The sequence below is a fragment of the Drosophila montana genome, unplaced genomic scaffold (assembly GCF_035044405.1).
Source record: "Drosophila montana isolate Dmon_TW-CO22-7 unplaced genomic scaffold, ASM3504440v1 contig_1505_1, whole genome shotgun sequence".
Classification (NCBI taxonomy): domain Eukaryota; kingdom Metazoa; phylum Arthropoda; class Insecta; order Diptera; family Drosophilidae; genus Drosophila; species Drosophila montana.
In genome coordinates, this window is record NW_026996452.1 from 1,670,896 (window position 1) to 1,682,302 (window position 11,407).

Here is an 11,407-nt window from a genome sequence, read left to right on the forward strand (position 1 = left end):
ATCCTAAAATGTGCGAAATTTGTCATCAGAATATGTCGTGCACCCTATCATGAGTAGCTACAAGCTACTATCCACAATGGGATTTCACCATCTTGATGACGTATCTTTTGAAACAATAATGTTGCCTGGCCAAGCATTTATTTATATTTTTATGGCTATTGTTATTCTTTAATAAACAAATCATGTAAGTAGTTTGGTAAACATTCATAACTGCTAAGTCAGCACACGCCGTGCTTAACACGTGCTCCCCAGCCCCCCGAAACGTCAGTTATCCAAAGCTATCGTAGTTGCTACCTTATAGCTTATCATTGCTTGGGGCTCACACTGATAAGCCAAGCGTTGTTAAGGCTCTGCATAAGACTGGAGAATGGCTAGACAAAATACCTATTTAGTTTAGCCCATGCTAGGCCAAGAATTGTAGTTTTTTAAATTAATTTTGATTTTATAAAATACATATTTGTAAATTATTTACATTGATTATTAACCTGCCCATACCCCTTTTTTTCTGTTGAATTTTTAGACTATATTTATTATTTAAATGAATATAATACAATGTAAATAAGCTGAATGCGTAGGGGAATTTAAATACAACGCTTTCAGTGGGTTAAATAAATTTTTATGTGATTATTATCTTTATGGCAACGACGACGAAAGCATGTTGACGCTGTGAAATCTATGATAAGAAAGTGTAAAATTTAAATGAATCTTCAATTTTCCACTGCACAAGATGATAAAAACCAAGTGTCATTCATAAGAGCGAATCATTTTCTAGCTGACACGCGAAGTGCTCGGAAATCGTGAAACATTTGTGATAAATTAATAACTATATAGTATAATTTGTAACTATTAATTGTTGTGCGCCTTTCAATAACGAAACTGGACATTTTCAATTGACTGGTGCCATAAATTACTGAATTAATAGAAATTGTGATATTCAAATCAACCATAAGGAATCGTATAGTACAAAAATATGGCCGAGAACAATATTGAAAGTGTCAACCGCGACAAAGCAAAAGGTAATGCTTGAAATGTGATCTATAACTTACAAAAAAGAAAATAACATTATAAAAGGAAAATGTGAACTAAGGCGAGCGTTAATAATTGCAATATTTATAAATTTCAATAAAAAACTAAACAATGACTTGTTCAAATTCTAATCGAAGATAACCAAAAGTTTATTATATAGTATAAAAGAATAAAGACAGATGAAAATTGTGTTTTATCAAATAAAAAAAAACCATTTAAATTTATAAAGATAAACCAGGAATTGAAAAAAATTGCAAACTATTTAAGTGATATGCTTTATTGGAATATTGAGTAACAATGGTGAATTGTTGAAAAAGGATATATTATTATTTATTTTAAATTATTAAAAAATAAAAACTAAACAATGACTTGTTAAAATTATAATCGAAGTTAAACAAAAGTTTATTGTATCGTAAAAAAGAATAAAGATATCTTAAAATTGTGTTTTATCAAATAAAAAAACTATATAAATTTATAAAGATAAACCAAAAATTGAAAAAATTTGCAAAATATTTGGAATATTGAGCTACAATTAAAAAAAATATAATGCTGGTGAATTGTTGAAAAAGGATATATTATTATTTATTTTAAATTATTAAAAAATAAAAACTAAACAATGACTTGTTAAAATTATAATCGAAGTTAAACAAAAGTTTATTATATCGTAAAAAAGAATAAAGACAGATTAAAATTGTGTTTTATCAAATAAAAAAAACCCCTTTAAAATTATAAAGATAAACCAGGAATTGAAAAAAATTGGAAACTATTTAAGTGATATGCTTTATTGGAATATTGAGTAACAATGGTGAATTGTTGAAAAAGGATATATTATTATTTATTTTAAATTATTAAAAAATAAAAACTAAACAATGACTTGTTAAAATTATAATCGAAGTTAAACAAAAGTTTATTGTATCGTAAAAAAGAATAAAGATATCTTAAAATTGTGTTTTATCAAATAAAAAAAACTATATAAATTTATAAAGATAAACCAGGAATTGAAAAAAATTGCAAAATATTTAAACGATATGCTTTCTTGGAATATTAAGCAACAATTAAAAAAATATGATGCTGGTGAATTGTTTAAAAAGGATATTATATTACTAATTCTAAATTAAAGAATATAAAAAAACTGCACAGCCAGATTCTCAATAAAAAAAAAAAACAAAATAAACAAAAATTAATGGGTTAATATTTGAATCCAACAATTTTGCAGACTCCGATACCGATACAGATGGCAATTCGAACAGCACTGCGGTGGCCACATCGGGCGCTCCAGAGGATGAGCCAGCAGATTTTGACAAGGCTATGATAGCATCTGGCTTTGGACGCTTCAATCTGATACTGCTGATAATGGCAATACCGGCGACCTGCGCGAATATGTTCGAGTCGTCGACGATGTCGTATATATTGCCTATAGCCGAGTGTGATCTTCATTTAACATTAACCGATAAGGGCGTACTGAATGCTTGTGCATATGCGGGCATGATAATATCGGCCATACCCTGGGGCTATTTGGCCGATACGAAGGGACGTCGCAAGGTGCTCGTCTATGGCTATTTGTTGACCTCGATTTGTGTGTTTGGCAGCTCGCTGAGCCAAAACTTTATAATGCTGGTGACGTTCAAGTTTCTCGGTGGACTTATGTAAGTAACTGGCGCTATCTATGTTATTTATTTAGTTGAGAGATAATGGTAAAATCTAATTGTTGGCTTACAGTGTCAACGGCCCGGCAGCGGTGCTCTTCACGTATCTGACGGAAATGCATGGACCCAAGCACAGATCTCATGTGCTGATGGTTGTGGGCATGATAACAAGCGCCTCCACATTGCTGCTGCCCATGCTGGCCTGGGCCACCTTTCCCCGGGACTGGGACTTTGTCTTCTTTGGCAGTCTTAAGAGTAAGTTGAGGGCGAGTGTATATATGATCATTTTATTTACTGCACTTTGTGTTCATTTCAGTTCACAACTGGCAGATCTTTTTGTTTATATGCGGTCTGCCCAGTTTGATAAGCGGTCTCATAATGTGGCTAATGCCCGAGAGTCCCAGATTCTTAATGGCACAGGGCCGCAATGCGGAAGCCTTGCTGGTGCTGCAAAAGATCTACCAGATCAATACGGGCAAGCCGAAGGACACCTATCCAGTGGGTACATTTACGCCCTGGCATCACACAGTTTCTCAGTTTTTTTCTTTGCACAGATCAAAACGCTTGTCTTGGAGGTGCCCAGTCGCGATGCTCAGGTGGACGAGGCTATCTACACGATTGAGGAGAAGCCGGCCGAGAAGGCTGCCACAAAGCGACCCTCGCGCACCCTGCTGGAGAGCCTGCGTGCCGGCATGCAACAGATGAAGCCCATGTTCCACAAGCCCCTGCTGCTCCTCTCGATGCACTGCTACACGATGCAGTTCTGCATATTTCTGGGCATGAACACCATACGCCTCTGGCTGCCCCAGTTGTTCGCCTCAATGGCCGACTATGAGGCTGTCCACGCCAATGATGGCGACTCGGCCAGCATGTGCACCATACTCGAGTACAGCGTCAATAAAACAGCTGAGACCTTGTCGGATTACAACAATGCCTGTTCTGAGGTGCGAATATTAGTTCAGCCTAGTCAAGGGATCTGTTTCTTAACTCTGTTGCATCCTTCTGACGTTCTCTCTCTCTCTCTCTCTCTCTCTCTCTCTCTCTCTTACAGCCCCAAGTGATTTCAATGGATATGTATATCAACAACATTATCGTCTCGGCTTGTGGATTTGCTGGTTATTTCTTTGCTGGAGCTATAATACGTATGGCTGGCGCCAAGCGTTTGCTAAGTAAGTCATATTATTTTTATTTATATTTAATCCATTATTATTTACATTTGTATACCTTTTAGAACTTACGTATAAATATTCTTGATCAAAGGCCAAGTTGATATAGCCATGTCCGAAGTCTGTTTCCAGGCAAACTAACCATTCAGTTTTATCGTCCTGAAAATGCATATCTTTTTGTTGCTGGCATGATCACTATACTATATAGCTATATAGAACAATCTCCTTTAATTTTCATAATATCGAATAAAGTTATTTTAGGGCGTGGTCTTTAAGTCATAACTCAAAGATTATATGTGCTGGATACATCAAACTTGGTTTGTAGGTTCTTATATAGTTTAAGGAATATATAGATTAGGAATATTTCAGTTTTTTTATAGTTCCCGCCATTTCCCCAAATAAATAAATACATGTGAATAGAGAAAGATTCGAAAGCTTCTAAGGACAGCTCGGCGCTAGATTCAGGGTATCTCCAGGTCGGGCACTCCCGACTAGAGCACTCTTTCTAGTTATTTCTTTTCTTCACTTATAATTATAATTTGTATTTTAATTATATTTTTTTAACTTCCACATAGCTTACGGTCTATTCATATCGGGAGCCCTTGGCCTAGCGCTCTATTGGTCCATCAACAGTGTCTCGACGATTGTCATTTCTTCGGCCTTTGTCACTGTGGCGGGCATTGCCGTCTCCTCGCTGCTGGGCGCCGTTGTCGCGCTCTTTCCCACCCAGTTGCGGTAAGACGCACTTTTCCACGTGCCGATTGATCTATGTTTATGATATTTACTTTTGTTGTAGCTCATTGGTGGTGGCCACTGCCATGATGTGCGGTCGCTTGGGCGCTCTCTCCGGCAATCTACTCTTTCCGGTTCTAATACAGATCGGCTGTGTGCCGCCCTTTGTGATGGTCGCCTCCGTCATGTTGCGTACGTTTGCCCAACTACAATATTTTTTATTGTCGTATTTGTTTTTTAAACGTTTTTTTATTTGCAGTTGCTGCCGTGCTCTCAATTTTCATTCCCAATCCCACAAAAGCGGCCTTTACTTAAATGTTGTCATATTGCGCGGCTTTTAGGATTGTATTTTAAATCGTTTTTATTACAATTACGGACAATTGCACTTTATTATTTTATTGTAGCTCTTAACTTGTAAAAAGTATTGTATAGCTTAGCGTGTATATATTATTTTTTTCGTTTAGTTTATTGTTTTTTAGTGCTCGTCTTTTGTCGTATCAAATAAATATATATATACTGTGAAATAAAAAATGTATGCATGTCAAGTTTTCATTTCAGCAGATTTTGTATTATGCAATTGTTAACAAATTTTAATAAGAATCCTTGTCAATATCTCCTTGCATACCTATATTAAGTGTATATATTAGATGTTTACAATGGTTGTTTATCTAAAAAGCTGCTTCAACTGAAGATTACGATAAGATAATCCGAACATTTTTATACTCTTGCAAAAGCTAATTTGTCATCCACTTCAAGATCCTAGTTTAGATATTTATGTATATTTATTAAATCCATAAACTGAAGATGAAAGTGTAAAACTTTTTTCACAGAAAAAAAAAATATATAATACATTTATATTCATTCAAATTATTATTGCATGCAAAAAAAATACTCAGGAAATTCATATTGAGCATTTAAGCTATGTAAAATAATTTTAATAAATTTGCTGAAATTATTTCGCCGATTGGATATTGAAGGGATTGTGGAATATATACATACATAATCGATCAACATAAAATTGCGCTGCAGTCAATGAATATGTAAATTATATTTTATTGCATAATCCCAGAGACGTATTATTAATCAAACAGTTTAATTAATTCATATATGGATTCAACTTACAAATATGGAAAACAAGTCCCACAGCGAAATTTAATGTTTGGGCGGATGAGCAAAAAAATAAAAAACAAATATATATGGAAAATTTCAATATGCCAATCTCATTAACACCAATTATTTCGGGCGTTCAATAATGGCGCAGTCGGGAAAATCTTGTATGGAAATCGGTGCACTCAAATAATGCGGCACTAACGATGTGGAAATAATTGAATAGTGGAATTAATTTATTGTGCAGAAAGTTGTTATTATCAGTTAAAAATATCAGTTAAGAAACCCGACGTGGCCAGTGCCCGACTTTGAGATACCCTGCATCTAGCTGCGATGCGCCAGTGGCTGTGCTTTTCTTTCTTCATTTAGCTCTACTCTATGGAAAAGTTATTTGCCAATCACTTTGGGGATTATTATCCGATTATTTTGATATTTCAGGAATTAGCGATTTGTACATCGATTTTTTATCGATGTTACGTTTGTGGTACACGGCGTATACTTGTGTTCCAAATTCGAAATCATTATTTGATGCAATTTCTAAAATTGGTTCGTGTTCAACTCAATTAGTTATCCTGATCGAAAATATACATTTGTATATATTTATCTTCGATCTGTTACATAGTTAAGCACAAGCATATTTTTCTTAAAATTTGAAATGTTTGAACCTAGACAGCCTACAGTTTATTTTCAAAATTAGTTTTGTCACTTTTAGTGGGAATTGGTTATAACCAAGCCCATATACATATATATAAACTTACGATTCAGATGGCTCACGCAGGCGATTCGGGTAACAAAATTGCGGATTTCGAGACGGCGATTGCTGAATGCGGTTTTGGGCTATTCAATGTATTCATTATGATCTGTGCCATGCCCTGTCTATCGGCCATGGTCTTCTCCGCCTCGTCCATGTCGTACGTAATGCCAACAGCGGAGTGTGAGCTGAAGCTGACCGTGCTGGACAAGGGTCTGATGAATGCTGTGACCTATGCAGGTAAGGCATATAGAACACAAATGAATCCCGTATAGGAACAATTCGACTGCTGCTCTGCTGCAGGCATGATTATCTCGGCCATGCCATGGGGCTTTGTGGCGGATACAATGGGACGTCGCCTGGTTCTCATCACTGGCGGTTGGATCGATGGTATCTGTGTGCTGTGCTCGGCCCTAAGTCAAAACTCCTCGCAGCTGATGATATTTAAGTTCTTCGATGGACTAGTGTGGGTATCGAGCTATTCGCACATAATCTGCTTATCCAAACCATTTTTGATTCTTTGCAGTATCTGCGGTCCATTTGCGGTGGTCGTCAGCTATCTGGCCGAATTCCATGGCAGGCAGCACAGGCACTACATTATGCTGTTCGTCGGCTTAAGCATTTCCATCGGTGCGCTGACTTTGCCGATTATGGCCTACTTTCTGCTGCCGGTGCACATTTACTTTACTGTTGGTAAACTGCGCTGTAGGTTGATTTAATGACAATTGTGACAAACCAAATGTGACTTGATTGAAATCCATCTATGCAGTTCACACTTGGCAAATCTTTTTGGCGCTCACCTCAGTGCCCAGCCTGTTGAGTGGCTTTCTGCACATCTTTCTGCCGGAGAGTCCCAAGTTCCTTATGTCCCAGGGCTACTACAGCAAGGCGCTGGCTTCCCTGCAGCGCATTTATGCGGTGAATAAGCGCAAGAGCCGCGACTCCTATCCGGTGAGTTAGCTATACGTCTTTAATCGGTTCTTTTATGCCCATACATTCGGCAAAAACCTGGTTTAGATCAAAACTCTGACGGATGCCACGCCCGAGCGAACCGACGACGTTCAGGATGCGAACAGACGCGACTCGGTGGCGCTGCGCTTCCGTAAAACCAAGCGTAAATTTATTGATGGCCTGAAACAACTGAAGCCCATGTGCACCAGTCCCTATCTGGGATTATCCGTGCGCGTCTATTGCCTGCACTTTTGCCAAATCATGTGGTAAATTCACTTTAGAAATGGGCGCGTAACATGCATTTGATTAATGCGTATCTAGCATAGAAATTTTCAATCTTATTCATCAATTTAATAATTAACAATTTCTTATATCAGAGTGCCTGGATATATCCAAATATCAAAAGGCTCTCGAAGATATTAGTTAATATTAATTTCTATTTTTTTTTTCATAGATGATAAATAACAGAAGTTTTCTATTAGTTCCACAAATCTAATTTAAATGCCAGAGATTTAAAAAAAATGAGAATATTTCCATAATATTTATTCTATTTTATACGGTTTATACAGCTACTATTAATTGTTCTTTATATAATATGATAATGAATATTTTAATTTGGCTTATAGTGGGCTAGATAATGTGGTAGGAGTAAAAGGCATATAGGAAACTTTTTTCTATTTCCATAACAACTTTAATTGAATAATTTTGAAATTTTGAGCTTGAGGAAATGTACGATAATTATGTTAAATTTACTATTAATCTTTAAAAAAAAAACCTATTCGCGAGTATCGGGAAATTTGTCTCCACTCACGAACATGTCGCGCGTCCATCTCTATAATTTGCCTCGCTTACGATTGCTCATCAATTTTGTATTGACAGCGTGAATTCGGTGCGCCTGTGGCTGCCACAGATCTTTGCCACAATGCACACCTTTGAGGTGCAGGGAATCAGCGATAGGAGCATGTGCGCGGTCCTGGGACTCAATTTGATGCGGCGCAACGGTACGACCGCAACGAGGGAGGAATGCGACATAGTAGGTAGGCGGTCTATTGACCAAAGTTTCAAGCATTAAAGTAATGAACCCAACACGTATAGCATCAGCAACCGGAAACCTATAGGGACAACATTATTGTGGCTGGCATTGGCCTAGTTGGATTCCTGCTCATCTTCCCCCTGCTTAGCATTCGCGGTGTCGCCAATCACATACTAAGTGAGTTTCCATAATTTGCATATGATTATTTGCCAATGTTTTTGTCTATTCCGCACAGAGGTCAGTCTCTTTTTATGCACGTTCCTGGTGGGTGGTCTCTACTTTGCAACCTCGACGCTGGCGACGCTTATGCTGGCCGCGGTCTATTTGACGGTCATGGGCATTTGTGCGTCCACGGTTATTGGCATGTGTGTGGTCGTCTTTCCCACATTGATGAGGTATTACTGTAGTTTTTAATTAACTAATTAATGCTTAATATGGCTATGCTTTGCAGAACAATGGTTCTATTGCTGATCATGACATTCGGGCGTTTGGGCTCGGTTACGGGAAATATTTTACTACCTTTCTTTATACAAATGCGTTGCTGGGCCCCATTCCTTTGGCTTTCCAGTCTAATGGCGAGTAAGTGTCTTGATCGATCCGTATACCATATATTCAGGCTATAAGCATTTTTCTTAACTTTTGTTTAGTTGCATTTACATTCTCATTGTTCCTGAAAGTGGATGTTCAACAGTCACTTAATTAACTGATTGATTGGTCTAGTTGCAACAATTTAATAAAGTAATACAAAATATGTAAAAAAATAAATAATAAATAAAACAATTAAATTCAAAGCAACTGTCACTCGAAGAAATTCAAATGCACATCAAATTGGAGCACATATTTTTTATTCTCATTGTGTTTATCTTTTATATTCAACTTTAATTTACCGACTGATCAATCATATAAACACACAAAAATATTTAATAAATATTAAATTAAGAAAATTAAATTAATATAAAGCTTTCAAATTGGTATTAATGTTTAGGTCTAACTTGCAGGAAAGAAAATCTTTGGTCCTAGGGCACATTCTAATTATTGAGTCGATATATTATATTGATGCTCTGTTAAATGGCATGGTTTTAATATACGGATATAGAAATCAAACTTATTCTCTAATTATACTATTAATTTTCATTTAAGAGCTGTATAAATGTTCCTAACTTTAATGGATCCAATGGAACATTAACAAGTATTTGTACGTTTTATTTTTATTTTTTTTTAACTACTGCCCAAAACACACAATGGGATATATTAATCAAGTTAGTCGAGTGTATTGCGGTTTATTCAAGCTAATTACATTTTAATCACCACGACAAAGCAAATGTTGATTCATTTATATTCCCTTATGAGAGAGAGCCGAAACCCCACATATCAGATGTGGCCACATGCAGCTGTGACATATTATTACAATTTTTGTGGTCATCAATTAATTAACACATGCAGCAAATGAATTCAAATTGCGCTTGAATGGCTGCCAATGTAAATGTAAATAAGTAAACAATATTAAATTATAGGGAAAAGGAAAACTTTTTTTGGTCAGAAATTGTATCGCATAAATCAAGCAAACTCTAGTTAAGACAATTTCTGTCGCCATTTGTTGCCTACTTCTGGGCTGCACACAAGACTCGCTCAATGTATGCCCATCATAATGTATGTATAAATGTATATGTATGTATGTATGTATCTTTCGTGAAAATATATGTATTCTAACGGGATGGCGCCACCATTTGCTTTGTCAGTTGCAACCCATTTCTCATGCTGTCAAAACAAAGTCAAGTGGTAATTGACACATGTTGACTTGTGGCAGCCACCAAGTGTTCGTCTCTTTTCTCTGCTTGGCTTGATATGAAATCTAAATTAATAGTTTGTGCTTTTGATGTCGAGCACATGGCCAGTTCCTTTCGGATTCACAGCCAAATTAATTGATTGCCCAGCTAAGAGCCTTTAATAAAATCGAATAGAGTTAAGGAAATTTGTCTTGGAATACTATTTCGAAATATCTTCTCCAGACAGTTGTTAAAGGAATAAAGTACACGGATGAAAAATTATAATTTAATTTTTTAATAAAATCTACTTATATTAATAATTGAATAAAATTGAATGGAACTTTTCTTAAAAGTATAATAAGTATTAAGTTAGATAAGTACTACCTTTATGCCGCCTTTTTCTGTTTCCCTGCTTGCCGAATGAATTGCAATCTCGAATGGATTTATGCGAGCTTGTCGAGAGGTTTCCTGTGAATTTCATGATTTTTTGACTATGAGCAGAGCATGAGCAGCAGAAGTGCTTTATCGATTCCAATTCGACTTATTCGTTACATAGTTTATTAAAGAAGTGGTAACATACAGGTAAGATTAGATTAGACTGGTTGCCCAATGTATACCAAATTGTGTGGAGCCTTTAAAGACAACAACAAAAAGCGTTTTGAACTTTTCCTACACGAAATAACGTTAAATAAGATTTATTATCCTGCCAAAAAGCGTTTGGTAAAGCGAAAAAAATTGGCTAATTTTTGACAGCAATTTATGATTTTGCTTACCTCATAAAATAAAAGAGAGAGAGAGAGTGAGAGTGAAAGAGAGAGAGACAGGCAGAGAGGGGTGATGGTGAGGGCGGGGTGTGCGTCAGATGCATCATTAAGTGTGTCCCCAGACTCCGCTCTATAAAACCAAAATACAACAAACGCGCATAAATTTAACATAATAAACATGTTGGAATCAGTATGAATATAAACAAGAGAGTGCTCCTCTGAAAATGTGTAAATATGCTTGGGACGGGCGATGATGAGTGTGCGTGTGTGTGTGTACGGGGCGTGGTCATGGGCAGGTCATAGCAAATGTATGCCATAAACTCACCGTAACAACAAAAACAACAACATAAAAATAGACCAACAAACCGAAAATGCATATGCGTGCGTATTACGAGGCGGCTGAATACATGGCGACACGTGTGTGTGTGCAGAAGATGGTATGTAGGAGTAAACTTGGTGCTGGGG

The 11,407-nt window shown here is 36.5% G+C and overlaps 2 protein-coding genes across 4 annotated transcripts; both read left to right on the plus strand.

Moving 5' to 3' along the window:
- The first annotated feature begins 776 nt into the window (after positions 1 to 776).
- On the plus strand, positions 777 to 5,012 carry LOC135436976 (uncharacterized). Its single transcript, XM_064694770.1, has 9 exons — positions 777 to 1,016; positions 2,243 to 2,672; positions 2,746 to 2,927; positions 2,989 to 3,170; positions 3,227 to 3,616; positions 3,724 to 3,841; positions 4,414 to 4,573; positions 4,635 to 4,762; positions 4,830 to 5,012. Exons 1-9 carry the CDS (start codon positions 971 to 973, stop codon positions 4,883 to 4,885), a joined length of 1,692 nt encoding a protein of 563 aa, XP_064550840.1. The 5' UTR covers positions 777 to 970; the 3' UTR covers positions 4,886 to 5,012.
- Positions 5,013 to 6,337: 1,325 nt separating this feature from the next.
- On the plus strand, positions 6,338 to 9,207 carry LOC135434642 (synaptic vesicle glycoprotein 2B). 3 transcript variants are annotated; one of them, XM_064691284.1, is made up of 10 exons: positions 6,338 to 6,668; positions 6,732 to 6,894; positions 6,955 to 7,133; positions 7,198 to 7,379; positions 7,446 to 7,645; positions 8,259 to 8,412; positions 8,475 to 8,589; positions 8,648 to 8,807; positions 8,864 to 8,991; positions 9,060 to 9,207. In XM_064691284.1, exons 1-10 carry the CDS (start codon positions 6,443 to 6,445, stop codon positions 9,113 to 9,115), a joined length of 1,563 nt encoding a protein of 520 aa, XP_064547354.1. In that variant the 5' UTR covers positions 6,338 to 6,442; the 3' UTR covers positions 9,116 to 9,207. The 3 variants fall into 3 exon arrangements, 2 of the variants coding, with proteins under 2 accessions (XP_064547354.1, XP_064547362.1); XM_064691292.1 differs by lacking the exon at positions 6,338 to 6,668 and having other exon boundaries at positions 6,751 to 6,892; XR_010437264.1 differs by lacking the exons at positions 8,864 to 8,991; positions 9,060 to 9,207 and having other exon boundaries at positions 6,339 to 6,668; positions 8,259 to 8,416; positions 8,648 to 8,790.
- The last annotated feature ends 2,200 nt before the right edge of the window (positions 9,208 to 11,407 follow it).